General features: G+C 46.8%; 2 protein-coding genes across 4 annotated transcripts in view; one reads left to right on the top strand and one right to left on the bottom strand.

The window, feature by feature from the left end:
• Positions 1-705: 705 nt before the first annotated feature.
• On the bottom strand, positions 706-4,826 carry txn2 (thioredoxin 2). Of its 3 annotated transcripts, none has more exons than XM_020623007.1 (4): positions 4,719-4,826; positions 3,760-4,031; positions 2,208-2,331; positions 706-1,455 (listed from the first exon to the last, which is right to left on the bottom strand). In XM_020623007.1, exons 1-4 carry the CDS (start codon positions 4,809-4,811, stop codon positions 1,339-1,341), a joined length of 606 nt encoding a protein of 201 aa, XP_020478663.1. In that variant the 5' UTR covers positions 4,812-4,826; the 3' UTR covers positions 706-1,338. The 3 variants fall into 3 exon arrangements, with proteins under 3 accessions (XP_020478663.1, XP_020478664.1, XP_020478665.1); XM_020623008.1 differs by lacking the exon at positions 4,719-4,826 and adding an exon at positions 4,555-4,712; XM_020623009.1 differs by lacking the exon at positions 4,719-4,826 and adding an exon at positions 4,566-4,712.
• A 7,479-nt stretch (positions 4,827-12,305) lies between these two features.
• LOC109973463 (protein CYR61) overlaps positions 12,306-17,677 on the top strand; it is a 6,321-nt gene continuing 949 nt past the window's right edge. Inside the window, exons 1-5 of the mRNA XM_020623082.1 lie at positions 12,306-12,463; positions 13,836-14,049; positions 14,572-15,012; positions 15,429-15,607; positions 17,423-17,671. Coding sequence (XP_020478738.1) covers positions 12,413-12,463; positions 13,836-14,049; positions 14,572-15,012; positions 15,429-15,607; positions 17,423-17,671 — 1,134 coding nt within the window. The 5' untranslated portion in view covers positions 12,306-12,412. The remainder of the gene's footprint in view (positions 12,464-13,835; positions 14,050-14,571; positions 15,013-15,428; positions 15,608-17,422; positions 17,672-17,677) is intronic.

Below are 17,677 nucleotides of genomic sequence, written 5' to 3'. Positions count from 1 at the left end.
GAAGGTTCACACACAGTATTTTACTGCTGTATTTGAAGTGCAGCTCATTTTTAAACTGTTTCATACAGTGAAAGAAGAAATAATTGTGTTGATCGACTAATCAATCATTTCAGCTGGAATTCCAGAGTTTGATTAAGCCACAACTATCATTGTTTTTTGTTTTATAAGCTTTTCATAAGATTTAAGTTACTAGTAACTACGGTAGTTACTAGTAACTATGGATGTAAACACAGTGGAGTACAATATTTCAGAGTACAAGTATCTCAAACTTGTACTTGGGTAAACATACTTGGCTACACAGCACCGCTGTGTCTGAACTAGAATGAGACAGGCAGGTGGTTTGGCATCTTACCAAGCACAGAGGTCAGTTTATTAGGAACACCTGTGTCAAACCACGTCAGTCTGATCCAGCAGTGCTGCAGTGAATCCTCCTTCGTGACCGCGGTGATGTTCAGTTTGTGCTCCGACTCCTCAGACAGCTTCACAGAGGTGTGCACAGTAGGGATAATATCAACAGGGAATTATTGAGAGCTACTTCAAGTCCATTTGAAAATGTCCCTGGTGAGAAAAACGTAACTCTGTGTACTCAGATACTTCCTCCCCTCCATGTCCTTCAACCACACAAACATCAGCAGCTGACTCCAGAAACCTTCCAGTGCTAAAACAGCACCGGTGTCAATAAAGTCTCAGCACAAACAAAAACAATTCAAATGCAGAACATCTGGTTTCTTTATTACATCTTCTTTTCTGTATATAGGGTTCATTTCTGTGACAAAGTGAATCAAACCTTTCCTGCTCAACTCAGGTTCCACAGTCAGGAAACAGACACACACAGAAACAAACACATAAAAAGTTCTCTTCCTGTCTCACAGTTCTGACAATATCTGTGCAGAGAAACGCCGCCACCTGAAGGACAAAAGCAGGAACTACAGACCTCTGACAGCTTTAAGTTGGATTTTGTACATTGCTATAAGTATAAATGTTCATTCCTCATATTAAACAGTGTAAGTGCAGTACAGTTGTGTAGTTTCCATTCTTACACACTGGCTCAACTGTGAATGGAGCCGTCACAGTATTAGAGAGAGAGAAGTGAAACTGCAGAGAGATGCAGCACAGCGTGAACTAGTGTGAGGCACACACCCATCACTAGACAAAGAAACCAGAGTGAGACACAAGCACTGCGTCTAGGAATGGGTGTGAGCATTTGACCGTGTGCCAGCTGGAACTGCAGCTTGATTGTTTACTGGCAGCTGCTAAACAGGCTCAAAATGGTGGCTAATGGCTGCCGACCATACCAGAATCATACAGACGGCACCAGAAGAATGCTGAACGTCTGCTTTATTGTCCAATGACTTTGCTCACAAATGAGTCCAGCTCATCATCATCTTTGACCCCCACAAACTGGTCGACAACGTCTCCTCCCCGCATGGCGATGACTGTGGGCACTGCGGACACCTGCAGATGGAGAAGACGAAGCTAAAACAGAACAGCTGAGGAGATCCTTCATCTAGCGGTCATCAGTGATGGATTTAATCTGCTGCTGGAAGCACAAGCAAAGCTACTACCACTGTTGGTATCATTAATACTACAGCTGTAGTACTACGTGATGTAGAACGGTGGGAATCCACAGCCTGCCGCTGTAGTAAAAGTACTAGGTGTCTACTGAGGCATGTTGCTACTTGTACTGTCATGTTTTATCTTTATGCTTTTAATGTTCTATTCATCTGTGTGCACTGTGTTTGATGCTGTGGATGAAAACATGACATATTGTACGTTATTGGTTTTAAGTTCTAAATTGTGTACATAGAACATCTGGATTGTAATATATACAATTATATCCATTCTATTTTATTATAGCTTAGCATTTTAGCAGCTGTAGGGTTGGTATTATATTATTATTAACTTTAATTATTATTGCTATTATACACTGAGTATATATAAACACAATTTGCCGTTTCTGTTGTTCCATGATTAACTAGTGTTTCTACATATTTTGGTTTGTTGATTTTGAAGCAGACGTACTTGTTTCCATCAGGATCAATAAAGTCAGGTCTCATCTCTTAATGTAGTGATTTAACAGTAAACAAATGCAAACGATGCTCCTTTAGACAAGTCTTATAAAACATTTAACTTACAGCAAACAGTTGTGATGTTTCAGTGATACAGTAACCGAATGTGAGGCGCAGGACACCACACACAGGTCTTACCCCGTATTCAATAGCCAGGTCAGTGTGATCATCGATGTCCACTTTGGCCATGGCCACACGGCCCTTCTGCTTGGCTACAGCCTTCTCCAACCTCGGCCCGAGGATCTTACAGGGACCACACCACCTGGAAACACACAGACAGCTGATGTCAGTGACAACACCTGAAAGACAACAGCAGTAATCAGTACGACTTGTACAAGGACTGTTTGACAATAAACTAAAGCTGTTTACTGGGGCACACCACAGATGTTGGACAGCGCTTCCATCAAGCTGGAGGACAAGGGACAGACTAAAAGAGGCCCGACTCCCTACTATGGGTCACGCTGCAAAAACAGTGGATCCTCCATTTACCATTACGCCACTAAATCACTAAATCTTGCCCTAGGCCCGTGGTTCTCAAAGTGTGGGGCGCGGCCCACTAGTGGGGAATAAAGACATGACAGGTGGGAAAATTAGAAATGGGTCATTAATACAAGTAAATTAAAATAACATCAGTTCAGGGCCTGGGAGGAAAAAGTGGAACCATAGTGCAACAATAACGGTTTAACGTTGTCGTGTTAACATGTAACAATATAAGGAAACGTTCACACAGAGCGCCAATAGTGTACGTAGGGGGTATAATAACGTAAATGGATAAATGTGTTACATGGACCACAAAAGAAGGTGATTCAGTGCAAGCAGACAAAGAAACAGCAGGCAGTAGCCTTATCAACCAAAACGCCATCTGAAAAGGAAATATGACGAATAGTTCACGGTGGGAACGGTGGGGGCAGAGGAGGGACCCATGTGTGTCGTGTGTCTTAAACCACTGGCAGCAGACGGCGTGAGACCCAACAAATTAAGAAGACATTCAGAGACAACACCCCCCAGTCACGTTAATAAGCCACTAGACTGGCAGAAAACCGTCAGCAGGCAAACCGCCTGGTAAGTAAAATCCACATCAGTGAACAGCAAAGCACAAATGGCTTCATTCAAAGTTGGATACATTTGTCCAGTGCTAAAAACCACACACACACACACACACACACACACACACAATAGCTGAGCAGCTCCTTCTCCCTGCTGCTGTAGACATGGTGTCAGTTATGCTGGATGAGACAAGAGCTGCAAAGCTAAACTATCCCTCTGTATGTATATTATATTTGATCTGTTTTCAACTTGATGTTATTTGATATTTCAATAAGTTTGATATTTTAAAATTGGCCGATTTCGTTATCATTTTGTTGACAAGTGGGGCTTGAAAATTCACCCACCCTCTTAAGTGGAGAATGACAGAAAATGTTTGAGAACCACTGAGCTAGGCTAAATGGGGTGTACAAAATAAGAGGAACACCTGTCAGTATCAACAACCTGCAGCCTCCACCGAGGTCACACAGGTGAACCGGCACCTCATGAAACAACCCGAGCACAAACTGAACATCACCACCTTCATGAAGGAGGATGTACTGCAGCGCTGCTGGATCAGACCAGCTCAGTTTGAGCTATGTGTTCCTAATAAACTGATCACTGAGTGAGGTAAGTTAGGCTGGTCCTCCCTTGGTGAGGAACTCACTGTGCGTGGAAGTCGACCAGCACCGGCAGCTCGCTGTTGATGACCCTCTCTGTGAAGTCCTCCTGGTCCTGAACGTTGAAGGAGGCGTCTCGGCGTGAGGTGTGAGGCAGCGAGCGAGGCAGAACGCGTGAGGCGAAGAGGAAGGAGGCCCGATCGTCCGACCGCAGGGAGCTTGAGAAAGAGGAGGTGGTGACAGTGGTGGATGCTGGGAGGCGGCAGAGATCTTTAGTAGACAGTGTCCAGATCCTTCGTACCAGCAGCCTGTGAGCCATCTGCGTCAAGGAAGAGACAAACCGTGTACTTTTTACTACACTACATGTACCTGATACCTTCAGGTCCAGAATCAGATGAGTCAAACCAAACCCAGTAGAACCATCAGACTCTATTGATCCCAGTAGGAAATCCACCAGCTACCCAGCAGGATGGAAAGTACTTCCCAGTATAAGTATATAAGGTAGTTACCATCAGCTCCACCTTTACCAGTGATGGACACAGTAATTAGTCACTATGATCCAGTATCAGAGACGTTACTGGGACACGGGCTGTTCTGCTGGACCAGTACTGGTACTGATGGTACTTTAAGTAGATTTGGAGGCTGATACTTTTGTACCTTAAGCTACGTTTTGAATGTAGGACTTTTACTTGTAACGGAGTATTTTTACTGTGGTACTTGTACTTTCACTTAAGTAAAACATAAGTACTTCTTCCACCACTGAAGTACAAGCAGCGACCTTTGGTTTATACTTCAAATAAATGTGGACGAGTGAGGCTGAACACGTCGTGTGCTTCACGTACAGTGTACCCACCAGCTCCTCCTTCGACCTACGTTACGCGGGACTTTGCCCTCTTCGTCCTCCTCTTCCTCCTAACCTACGCACGCGCCTCCACCCGAGCAGCCCGACCCCCAGACCCAGATCTCACCCGCGCCACCAAGAATAACAAAACGAAGCGCAGGTTACCTTGCTGTGCAGCTGAAATAATGTCGGCCTCAAAGACCTCCAAGCGCTTCCGCTTTGATGACGCACATGAGGAAGAGAGCGAGCAGGTTTCATCGCCTCGTGGCTGCAGCGTCGCCACCTGGCCGGGCGAGGGAGCGCAGGGCGGCGCGTTGACTGAAGGAGACAGGAGGAGGTCGTCGGGTCAGAGGAGGAAGGAGTACTCAGCTTCTTTACTTCAGTACAGGTAGTAATACCACAATGGAAAATACTGTATTGCAAAAACGTCCTGCATTCACAATGTTACTTCAGTAAAAGTACAAAAGTATCAGCATCCAAATCTACTTGAAGTACCATCAGTACCAGTACTCGTCCAGCAGAACGGCCCATGTCCCAGTAACGTCTCTGATACAACAAACAAAACAGAAGCAAACTGACAACACATGTGCAGCCAAGTGAGAAAACATGACCAAATACTGAAACAAGTAAACAGGACAAATTTCCAACTTGCAGTTTGTTGTTGTAGTTGAACTTTGTAAAAACATGACCTGAAGACGCTGGGCTGAAGCAGTACTGTCTTTTACTTTGTGTTATTATGTGTATGAAACAATGAACAAATACTAAGCTGGGAGTGGGTCCAGTCATGTTCAGTCAGTGCACAGAACATTCATGATTTACTGAGATGGAGCAGCTTGGTCGGTGGACTATGCCTTTCATGTCCACAGGGGCAACATGATGAAAAAGAGGGTGGCTTGGCACTGGTATCATCCAGAGGACCAAAGTCAGACTGCTGGACCAAGAGGAGCACAGATACAGTCCACGAGAGGAGACTGCTGAAGCTTGAAGGCAGCCGCTGTGGTAAACTATGATGGATGAAGGAGGATGAGACAAAAGTCTCATTTCTATTTAGAGGCTTGGACGTTTGTCAACACAACCACAAGCATCCTCTTATAAGGATGAAGAGTCGGATCTCCTCCATTTTATGGCTGACCCATACAGTACGTGCTGGACTCACATGCATCATCTTCATTTCTGCCATATATGATCTCTGACCACCTCTGTCTGGACATTTTTCTCTTAGAGAAGTGAAGATTTGAAACTTCAGGGCAGGACCCTTTTGACCACCTCCACTCTTTTATTAACACCTTCTACCAGGGGAAGGAGGCATCTCTTCCTCCACATCTGAGGAGCATCTGTGAAGCACGACATAAGGATGGATAAAAGCATTCAGAGGAACATTTTCAGATTTCCTCCACTGTTTCGCAGCCTCGTACCACCTGGGCCTGCTGCCAGCTTGGCCCCACACCGACAACTGTGATCTTTATTCAGCAGGTCTAGAGCTGTGCTGCCTGCAAACACACACAGTAATGAAGCCACAGATACACACACTTTTACAGACATACAGGTAGACAAACATGCTCATACGGATATACCTCCAGATGTGCTGAGGTCAGGGTCTTTTGCAAATGCATGGTCTCTGGTCTCAGCAACTCCTCAAGCACACATCAGACAGCACGACACACAGCTGCTCTCTCACCTTTGTCCATGTCCAGGATACACTGGTACAGACAGAGACGGACGGGCAGACTGGTGACATCAGAGCATCCCGTGACCCAAGACAAGCAGCAGCACAAGAGGAGAAAGAGGAGCTACAAGGTGGACTGTGCACGAAAACACAAATACAAAGAGCCATCACTCTGAGACAGAGGAGGACACCAGGCTCTGTGACTGGTTGCACAGTCTGGACATCGCAGATAGCAACGAGAAGCACATCACCACTACAAACACCCAGCGGCGGCTATTTGTCTCCAGGTGCAGGGTGGTGACGGGCCCAGAGAGCCAGACAGCGGCAAGCCAGAGGGGAGTCAGACACCCCCATCTCCTCCCTCCCATCTGTCAGTCACACTCTCTCCTCCTTCGTGCCCCCCCCCCCAAGGCAGTACTACCTCTTTCTTAATAACTTTATCTTAATAAAGGGAGTGAGAAATACACATAAATCATTACAACCTGCTGAAACAGCTAAACTAACGGTGGCCTAAGACGTTGGCACAGTATTGTAGGTAATAAATAAATGGTTCAAATCATGAGGTAAAACAGAGGCACTTCTGTGTACAGCTAAAAATAAAAGATAAACAGTTAAATCAGATCAGCTCAACCTTTTCATCTGAGCCTATGGACATTAGCTCGACCAGCCCAACCTAAACACTAACAGCTGCATGGAAACATATTGCAGCAATATCCAATTGTCCATATGTACATCCTGTTTAATCTCAGTCCAGATGGAAACATCAACATGGTGTTGATGTACCTGAGTCAATCTGACACAGCTGTGAAGCTTTGAGGGACGAGTTTATTTCAGACTCCTGTCATGGTCTCATCCCTCCAGCGGAGGGTGATGTCTGTAGAACCGATGGGCAGGGGGGTGTTTGCTGGCCTGTGGCCATCGGGACCTGGACAGAGCTGTGCTCTGTGCTCCTGCTGAGGTGGGATCTGAGCGTTAGGACCAGAACACACCCGCCTCAGTCCTCCTTACCGCTCGCCGTGCTACCCCTCCTGCACATGTTTACCCTCTAACGCAGCCCAAACTGTTTGTGAGTGAGACTCTTTTTTCAAGGCAGCTGGGCCCCCCAGCCCTCTTCCCACCAAATAAACACTGCACCGGAAATTGCAGAGATATCTGGGATGTTTGAGGGGTCCTGGTGGAAAGGAGGAGAACACTAGGACAAAGGTGCTCCCTGTGGCTCCTCGGAGGTGAGGGGAGGGCAAAGACGCAGGAGGGAGGAGGCATCCAGAAGAGAGGGCGTGACCTTGCCTTGGTGGGGGGTCAGTGGGCACCATGTCCACTGATGACCAGGTACAGGTGACCCAGTTTCCTCTGACCCCATCTGGAGCAGCTGGGGTTAAAGGTCAACAGGAAATGATCCAAATTCTGTTGTGCATCTCACAACACACAGCCTCTTATGACTAACTGCTGCTTCGTGCATTCTCATCTCGTCTGTTGCTCCCTGGCTGCACAAGCCTGCAGTGGGAATGAACAGCCACTGATGAAGCTGAGGCCTCGTAAACAGCCACTGATGAAGCTGAGGCCTCGTAAACAGCCACTGATGAAGCTGAGGCCTCGTAACGGCCCCTGACAAAGCATGAACAGCAGGGTGTGTGTCCTTTTCTTGCCTTTGTGTTGGTGAGTTGTGTCCCAGCTCACTCCCCTCAAACACAGACACCTTATTTGATAGCCACAGCCTGGAGGCTCAGCCGGTGGAGACGCACACAGTGTGAAGCCTGCTGTCGAACAGGCCGGGCCATGAAGCTGAGTGCAGCTTGTTTTTATTTCAATTACTGTGAAACTCTGTCCTCAGTCTCCTTATTTGTTCCTGTGCTGCTCTGACGTCTCTCCCTGTGTGTGTCCTCACCACTGACCTGCAGCTAGGATACTTCTTGTGCGTACATTGTGTTTCGATTGCAGTCAGTTAGACCAAATGCAAATTTTTATATCTATGGGAAAACAGGTGTCACACAGCTACACACCATGTTTACATGCAGATGAATGTGCAGCCACTCGTCCTGGCAGGAGTATGAAGAGCATAAATATAGGAAATGCTGACAGGAACGTGTCTGGAGGGACGCACGTGTACGGATGTAGTTGAGGATGGGCTGGCACACCTGTCACTGTGTGCATTGTGTGTGTATCTTACGTTTTTTATGTCGACAATAGAGCTCCTGTTCTTGGTTTAACTATGTTGACAATAGAGCTCCTGTTCTTGGTTTAAAAATTATTTTAGGGACTAAATTCTTCTCATTCCCTTTGTTAGTGTCCTGACCTCCAAACAAACTGTGCACTGCATGATTTTCAGTCACCATGTCAGAAAATGCCTGAAAGACATGACATATGGGTGACAACTAATTTACTATCATAGTTTTCAGCCAAAGCTGTTAAGGCAACACAACAACGTGTTATTACATGTTGTGTTGTCAACATACGTCCCTCGTTGGTCCCTGAGATGATTAAGGCAAAGACGTAACAGTGGTAAAGAACATAAGACGCTGCAGGAAACAGAAGGGAAACTGAAACTGTTGGCTCAAAGCGCCACTGTGCAGGTATAAGGACTAAAGAGTGGGAGGGTTCGCAGCAGCTCTCCTAAACAAACACTCTGCACCTGTCTTCCTGTCGCCTGCTCTTCATCCCCCCTCATGAATAAACACACTCACAGACACACAGGCCTGACAGCAGAACCTCCACTTTCCTGCTAGACTCATGCTGTTGTGCTCTGTGTGGCAAAGAATCAGAAGTGGAACCACGGCGCTCATGCTATGTTCTTCTTTGCTCAGTATGTCCTCATGCACGTGCCTCTCTCTAATGTCCAGACAGTTTGTCATGGATGGGTCAGGACACACTGGGCCCCTGGACCTTTCTCCATATGACCCCCAGGCTACTCTCCCTGTAGTCGTTTTGTGTGTCTTTGTGGTTACTTAAAGTGTCTCTTCTGTCATTTTACTGATTTTCAACAAGTGGTAACTGTGAAGCCTCTGGGCCCAGTAGGCCCAGTAGGCCCAGTTGGCCCAGTCAGTACTCCCTTCAGCTTGTGTGTCTGTAGTTTATTTCCACTGACTTCTTTCTGAAGCTTGTTTCTCTTCCCCTACCACCCCCCACTCCTCTGACTCAGTGACAGGGAGGTTTTCCAGTGAACTCTAAAAGCAGACTTGTGTCATTTTCACCATTATGAGGTGACGCTCACTGTCAGCTCACACCGTAAAGGTCATCGCACAAGTCCTCATGCAGAAGCCGCCCAGAGCTCATGAATGCTTCTGCTCTGATGTGTTGGAAAGTCTGCATCTTTGTTTATTGTGTCAGGGGTGGAAGCCGCCGGGGCCAAAGTGGAAACGACACATTCTTTGATGAGTTCATGGAACTTAAACATGAAAACAACAAAAACATATTGTCCTTCTGTGAGCGTGCGTGCACACACACAGCTTCAGTGTCTCCAAAGGTTTCTTGCTTCATTTTCTAACGATGTGCTGGGCTTGTTTCCACAGCCTGTTACACCACCTCCTCCACCGGCAGAGAGATGGACAGACGTTTGGTGAATGTGCAGATCTCTGTGTATGTGTGGGAGACAGACTGTACATGTCAGGCCCCTTCGCTCTCTGCGCACTATTGTGATGTAAGAATTTTAAATGAATAAACTTTTGCAGCAACAAGTGGGATAAACTTCCCAAGTCCAGGTGAGACTCACCCAAGAAGACTTGAAGCTGCCAAAGGGGTGTGTCCGCAAAGTCCTGGATTAAGTTGCAATGCTTTTATAAACAAGAAATTTCAGGTTCTGATTTGTAATAGTTTGCAAAAATGTCTAAAAACAAGTTTCACTTTGTCATTATGAGTCACTGGGCTGCCTAACGATTTATAAACTGTATTCTCTATCAGCTTTATTCCCAGAGACCTGACAACACAAAAACATTCATAGTCTGCACAAACACAACCAGTGAACGAAACAAACAAAATAATAAAAGTGATGTGAATCACACACAGATAATAAAACCTTAAACCCACCAAGAGAAATGAAGAAGTCTAATCTGTAGCAGTTGACCTCATTTAAAAGTCCATATAAATTATAACACATAGCTTTGATTTGCACCTTCTAGCCTGCTGGTAGGTGCAGATTACCCCCTCTGAGGCATAATCACAGGCGTGATATCAGCCATTTAATGGAGTGATAATATTAATGTCCTCTCTGGGGATCAGTGAAGGTTTATCTTGGATGTAAGAGGATGTCAGGATGCACTTCTTCTGCTGCCGGGTACATGTGTGTTTGTGTGCACAGACCTACTGACGAGCACTCTACATATGACCATTTAATGCAGGGGGTGATTTCCAGAGGATGAAGGCAGGTGCCAGCTTCACCGGCTTAATGACACGTCTTAGGGAAACTGCAAAGGAAAACAACACTTTCACCACCCACGGCCCTTCTCAGTGACGCTGAACAAGCAGCCCAGTGCGAGTGTCTGTGTCTCCGGTGAACAGTTTAATGCAGTGTCTGAGTGTGTAAAAGTGGGATTCTCACACACAGGATCAGTGCTTTAGCTACCGGCTCAGGTGCTGAGATGGCCAGTTTCCCGTGTGTGAATCTGCGGGGATGACGGGGAGATTAGCCAGGTGGTCCTCACCACAGCTCCGCACTCCTCAATGACAACTTTGAGGCAAGAGGACTAACATCTCGTCTGTTTACATGCTGGCTGTACATGTGTGTGCTGACCTGGGGAGGAGCTGACGGGGTGTGGGATAAAGACTTTTTTGGAAAGAGAGCGGTGACGTGCAGGGGGAATTGTTTCTAACATCACTATCACCCAGTCATGTAAAGAGCACTCTGCTGTCTGTGCACCAGTGTCAGATGGGGAAGAGTTCAGATTCTTTAACAAGTACTGTTAAAATATGTCCTCATTTGAAAATGTTACCTAATTATAAGTCTGCGTGTACAGTCAGGAAAATGTACTTTAAGTACTGAAAGTAAAAGTACTCCTTATTGAAGTATATTAGTGGTGGAAGGTAACTGAGTCCATTTAGTTAACTGCTGTACTTAAGTACGGTTTGGAGGTATTTGTACTGTACCTGAGTATTTCCATGTCCTGCTCCTTCATCCTGTGACTTCACTCCATTTCAGAGACAAACCGTGTACTTTTTACTGCACTACATGTACCTGTATGTGACATGGGCCTTTCTGCCGGATGAGTTCTGCTACCGTTGGTACTTCTAGTAGATTTGGATGCTGATACTTTTGTACTTTTACTGAAGTAATGTTTTGAATGCAGGACTTCTAACAAAGTATTTTTATTACTAAATTTACTTAAATAAAGGGTCTGAGTACTTTATCCACCACTAATTATCTCATTAAATGATTATTAGTCCTGCTAACCTGGAGTTGGTTGAAGAGGGTTTTCATCATTTTACACAAGACAACGATCGTTTACATTCTGTTGTATTACGGTGTTTGTACAACCATCTTGTCCCAGTTGTCACTTAATTAGCTCGTCATCTCAGCTTTAATTGTATGTGCAGTTTTGCTACAGCCATCAGATGCATGTAGTGCAGTAAAAATACACAATTTTCCTTTGCAATGTGGCGTGAACTCCGTTAAAGTACAAGTATCTCAGATATGTACATAATTATGTACTTTGTTACACTCCACCACTGACGTGCATGTTATCTCTCCAGCTATTGTCATAAAGCAGGAGGATATTTCCCACATTTCCCATGGCTGCTCCCAGTATGAACAAGCAGAGACTAGCAGCTGAGTATGTTTATCGGACTCTTCACAGATTCCTACGTGAGAACTTCAAAGCACCAAAAACATTATTTTTATCCAAACATAAATAAACACCAAAAGCCAGGTCCTCTCTGTGAAATGTAGTAACTATGAATTTTTATGAATGAGTGCATTCATGGTCGACCACGCCCCCAAAGCAGACCACACCCACCTGAGCTGCCGGCCCAAGCCGTGCCCCTCGCATCCTGATTCGTTCAGGGGCGGGGAGTGGGCGGGGCTTGCATAGAGAGCAGAGCGCTGGTATAAAAGTGAGGCTCAATCTTATCCCAGTGAAAATGTTGAGGTGATGGGGAATATGAGAGGATCACCGTGCACGTCGGATTTAACCTGCTGAGGACTTAATGATTGTTTTATCTGCTGTGCTGAACATTTTCTTCTCTTCTGTGTGAATCAGCTGGCACCATGGGGATACTGCTTTTATGTGCTGTCTTGCAAGTAGTGACAGTCGGCTTGGTAAGTGTGAGGTTTACTGGCTTCATGTAACCACTGAGGAATAAAGAGCCTGAGTTCCTCATCTGACCTTAGGAGGATGAGAAGAACAGGTTCACACTCCCTGTCTGAGCTGCTGTGGCCTGGTCAGAACCTAGAATCTGCTGTCCATCTCGTCCATGTTAGCAGTGCATGTGAAAGTAATGCTGCGGTATTCACTGTTCAGGTCCTCACATGCTAATACAATGCTCCATGGCTCAGTGTGCAGGGCAGACTGGTTTCCAGAGTGGGCTCTGGGTACTACCAGGGGACCTTGAGGAATGTGTCAGGGGGTCCTCAGCAAAAAAGAGGCAGGGTAATTACACACTTCCTACTTCCAGTGATGGAAGAAGTATCAATACAGTCAAATGAAAATACTCTAAGACAAGTCCTGCACCGAAAATGTCACTCACAGAAAAGTAGTATCTACAAAATGTACTTAAAAGATCCAAGGTACAAGTACTCATATTGGAGAGGAAATAGTATTTATTATATTATTGGATTATTATCATTACAAAAGTATAAGTAGCATTTTACTTTAGTTTGAGCTACTTTATTTTGGTTTAATCTGATGCAATGCAGCTTATTTAATGAATTGTTTTTAGTGTGATATCAGAATCTGTGACTCAAGATGTCAAATAAATGTAGTGCGATACAAAGTAAAGAAGTCCTCACTGAAATGTAGTGAAGCAGCATGAAATATTGGTAGCCTAGGTACTTTAGTAAATGTAGGCCTACTTCGTTTCACTCCACCACTGCCTGCCTAAAGTAACGAATTCACCCATTCTAAGCGACAGTAACATTACCCAGCAGTTAATAGAGGTAAAAATACATTTCAGGTCAATATGAACTCGGTGCACTCTCTAAATATCTACAGGAATATTATGGGACTTTTGGCTGGGGATGTTTCCGGCACCAAGTTATACCCAGTGATGATGCTAAAATTGGAAAGGTATTGTCACTGCACTGTGTCATGTTGTGGCCACAACAGTGATGGGACATATCCCAGATGTTTTTATAATCCATGGTGGGACGCCAACACCTGGCCTGGGTTCAGACAGTGACAGGATCTGACCATGGAAAGTCCAGACCGGCAGCTCCTGTGATGTCCGAACCCACTGGGAGGGTTTAGAGAGGCTCTGGTGTGTTTGTGTGGAGTGGGAGGGGGTGGAGCTGCAGGGTTTGTGGGTCAGAGGATGCCCCTTTCATTTCACTCGTCCGGTGAATGCCAGAGGGAAGACGACACAGGACTACAGATATCCCCGTGGGGCTGGGACAGTGCTGCTGAGGACTTCTCCTCCTCCTCCTTACTCAAGCTGGTTTTTTAATATTAACAAATGCCCTTTCCGGCCTGTAGGTGGCTGCAAGCTGCCCGGTGGTGTGCGAGTGTCCCGCAGGGCCCCCATCTTGCCCCCCAGGAGTCAGCTCTGTCCCGGACGGATGTGGCTGCTGCAAAGTGTGTGCTGCTCAGCTCAACCAGGACTGCCGGGAGGGACGGCCCTGTGACCACCACAAAGGCCTGGAGTGCAACTATGGCAACGATGTGGGTCGTACCCACGGCATCTGCAGGGGTGTGTACCATACGGGGGAAGGCAGGGGAGGAGGGAGGGGTTCAGTGGGGGAATGTGTAGCTTCAGGGTGGGGGCTTCCGAGCTTTGATAGGGGCTTGAGGCCATGCCACACTTCAAAAGCAGAGCACCTTCATGAGCTGCGACTGAAAGCTGGCCAGCTCCGGGGTTTATACAAGTCGCTCAGTGTGTACACAGCGGCCCAATGAGACACACAGGCAGGCACACACAGAGGCATTACGGCTGTTTCTATATAAAGGGGTGTATCTGGGGTGTTGTGTGGGGAGTGTGGGGAGTCCCACTGAGGGAAGGACATGGTAAACAAGTCAAAAGTCCTCTCTGGTCTAAGAATAGAGCTCGCTTCATAAACCTGGAGACAGTGTGTCTTTCCCTTTCTTCATATCCAACTTCTATGCATGTTAAACATTTAAATACGAGCTTCTTCCCGTGTTTGTTCTTCCTGTCACTTCACAGATTTCCCTGGAGGTAGGTTTTTAACTCGTCTGTCTTCTTCCCTCTTTTCAGCAAGGGCAGAGGGCCGCTCCTGTGAATACAACGGGCAAATTTATCAAAACGGTGAGAATTTCCGTGCTGGTTGCAAGCACCAGTGCACCTGCATCGATGGAGCGGTGGGCTGCATGTCCCTGTGTCCCAGCCACGTGCCCCTGGCTTCCCCTTCCTGTCCTGCCCCACAGTTGGTCAAGGTGCCAGGCCAGTGCTGCCTCAGCATTTACTGCCGCAAGGGAACCACCGTTGTGCCACCAGCACACCAAAGACCCCAGTCTCCAGCTTACCTGCCTCACCCCTTCACTCCCCACCTGGCCTCCCCCTACCCAAAGCCTTATCCAAAACTCTACCGGAAGCTGTACCCCTACAAACCCAAGAAGGAGGAGGACACCCTGGGCAACGAGCTGCTGGAGGTGGGGCGCAAATGGGACAAGGCTCGTGGAAACAAGCACCTGGCGGGTAAGAGGGTGTTGCCTCAAAATGCCACCCAATTCCTCCGCGCAGTAAAGCATCCCGTTTATGTTTGAGCCATTTTAGGCCCTGACGCATAAACGGCCTCACTGTGCCTCTCCCTCTGCATCTGTGTGTCAGCATTTATGAGAGGCTTGTTTTCCACTGGCTCCTTGCACGCCTGAGGTGCTCTCACACAGCACATGCCTCTGTCACCAGCTCTCCCCTCGCTGTAATCACCCTCACTATGCGTCAGTTTTGCCTGTGCAGTGAATGAGGCCAGTGTGTGTTGCATCTCTGTGCCTCTGCTTTCCCCTCTCTCTCTCACACACTGGACCTTTCCTGGTTTTCCTTCGGCCGGTGTTGCTTCTGTCTCTGACTCTCCATGTTTGTCCCTCACACACCCTCTCTTTCATCTCTCCTAGCCTGGAGGCAGGTGGGAGATCAGTGTGCGGTTCAGACTACTTCCTGGTCTCAGTGTTCTCGGAGCTGTGGGATGGGCATCTCCTCTCGTGTTACCAATGACAATGCCCGCTGTAAGCTGATCAAGGAGACCCGTCTGTGCAACGTCCGGCCATGCAGCTCCATGTCTGTGCCTGTCAAGGTGAGGAATGTGTTTGGTGCTTTTAAGATTCCTACAAAGGGATGGATTACTCCCTCTAATGACCCAAAGCCATGTGGCACAGCCACCATACTAAATAAACTGAGGAAAGGATTTCAGCGCCCACCCTGAAACCAGCTGGAGCTGGAGCTGTTTCTGTCTGCTCACAGTTCTGTTGCTGCAGGATGGCGAGCTGAATTAGACCCAGAGGATTTGATTATCAAAGCATGCGTAACACAAGATCTAAACCTGTGTGTAGGAACTGTCTGTATAAACAAGCAAACTAGAAAATTGACACACAGCTTCACACACTGAACAAAGATAAACCTCACCGCTTTAAAATCCATCTGCTCGTGCACGTACAGGCTCATGTACACGGTGAAACGCCTCCAAAATGCCAACAGAAGACCACAGCCCTCCGGACGTCCTAATGTGTAGAGTGACTTGTTGTAGACAAAAGCAGTAAACCAGAAAAATAAATGACAAACATCACAATGAGTTTAAGGCACTAGAAAGAATCTGTAGCATTCTCAGAGCAGGCCCATGGGAACGTTTCCCAGCATGCACCACATGGATTGACATGACTTGACTCACCGACTAAGACTCATTTCTACTATATTTAGTGAGGTTCACTGAGAAGCCACCTTTCTTTAATAATAATAACCACCTTTATTGGCCAAGTATGTTACACACAAGGAATTTGTTTCCGGTACAGAACCGAGGAAGCCATCTGTGGCACCAACTCAACCGATGGCTCTAACCATTGGGGGCAACTTGGGGGTTCAATGTCTTGCCCAAGTACACTTCGACACATGGACTGGAGGCACCGTTATTCAAACCTCCAACCCTCTGGTTGGGTGACAGCTGCTCTACCCACTGAACCACTGTCACAGAAGCTGCCTGGTACAACCGAGCAGCTCTACTGGAGCCAGTTAGCTTAGCGCAAACAATAGAAACAGAGGAAAGCAGCTAGCCTAATTCTGTCCAAAGGTTAATCTCAGCACCTCTAAAGCTCACTGATTAACATCTTAGTTTTTGTTTAAAACTGAGGTGGAAAAATGACTTTGACATTGTACAGGGTCTTGTGCCAGACCATTTCTTGGAGTCTCCACTGAGCCAAGAAATGGTCTGGAGCATACTTTTGTCTCTGATAGCCTAACTTTAAAACCCAATGTATGCAACGCACTTCACTTTGTCAACTTTTCATTTTAAATACCTGAAAATCACTTTGCTGAAAACATGCCGCTGTGCTTCGCAGCTCTCCCACACTGCCCGCTGCACTCAGTGGCTCTGTGCTGGGAGATTTTAAAGAGCACTCTAGTCGCCCAGTCCACTGGTCTCTCACATTTCAAACAATGCCCTCAGAAACATAAGCCACTCATGAGGCCGATGGCTCGCTGCACACCTGGTTCACTGCTCTCCCGATGCCTGCAGAGCTGCCATGGGCGTCGATGTGCATCAGTGTCAGTCCATCGCTGCTGTTGGCATGTTCCTCTCTCACCTGTTGTTCTGACCTTTATTTTTTTCTGTCTCTGCACTTACTGTAACCGCATCAACTTTGGTTTATACAGTATGTCTGGGTTTGACTAATGATTTATTTCATGCTGCAGTGTGACCTGAACTGCAGCTGTGATTCCAAGGAAATGGGAATGTGATCCTGAAATTAGTGCCAATTAGAAAATGTCTAGGATTGTGAACACTGCGAACATTATACCTGCCAAACACCCCCCTGTTCGCGTGCTGACCTTAGCATTTACAGGCTCACTACTAGGGTTGTAGACTTTCACTAGAAACTGAATTTACTTTCTCCCTTCACAGAAAGGAAGGAAGTGCTCTCGTACCCACAAGGCCCCCGAGCCACACCGCCTGTCCTACGCCGGCTGCAGGAGCACTCGTCTCTACAGGCCCAACTACTGCGGCGTATGCAGGGATGGTCGCTGCTGCTCACCTCGTCGCACACGTACAGCCAGCGTGACCTTCACTTGCCCTGATGGCGAACGCTTCAACAGGTCTGTGATGTTCATCCAGTCCTGCAAGTGCAATGACCAGTGCAACCATTTCAATGAGGCTGCC

Source organism: Monopterus albus, unplaced genomic scaffold (assembly GCF_001952655.1).
Source record: "Monopterus albus unplaced genomic scaffold, M_albus_1.0 scaffold292.1, whole genome shotgun sequence".
Lineage (NCBI taxonomy): Eukaryota > Metazoa > Chordata > Actinopteri > Synbranchiformes > Synbranchidae > Monopterus > Monopterus albus.
This window is presented reverse-complemented; position numbering and strand designations above follow the sequence as displayed.

Coding starts and splice junctions, on each gene's coding strand:
- txn2 (XM_020623007.1), bottom strand. CDS start 4,811: ATGAAACCTGCTCGCTCTCTTCCTCATGTGCGTCATCAAAGCGGAAGC. Junction 2,332..3,759: donor CTGGTCGACTTCCACGCACA/GTGAGTTCCTCA, acceptor GTGTGTTTCCAG/GTGGTGTGGTCCCTGTAAGA. Junction 1,456..2,207: donor ACCTGGCTATTGAATACGGG/GTAAGACCTGTG, acceptor CTCCATCTGCAG/GTGTCCGCAGTGCCCACAGT.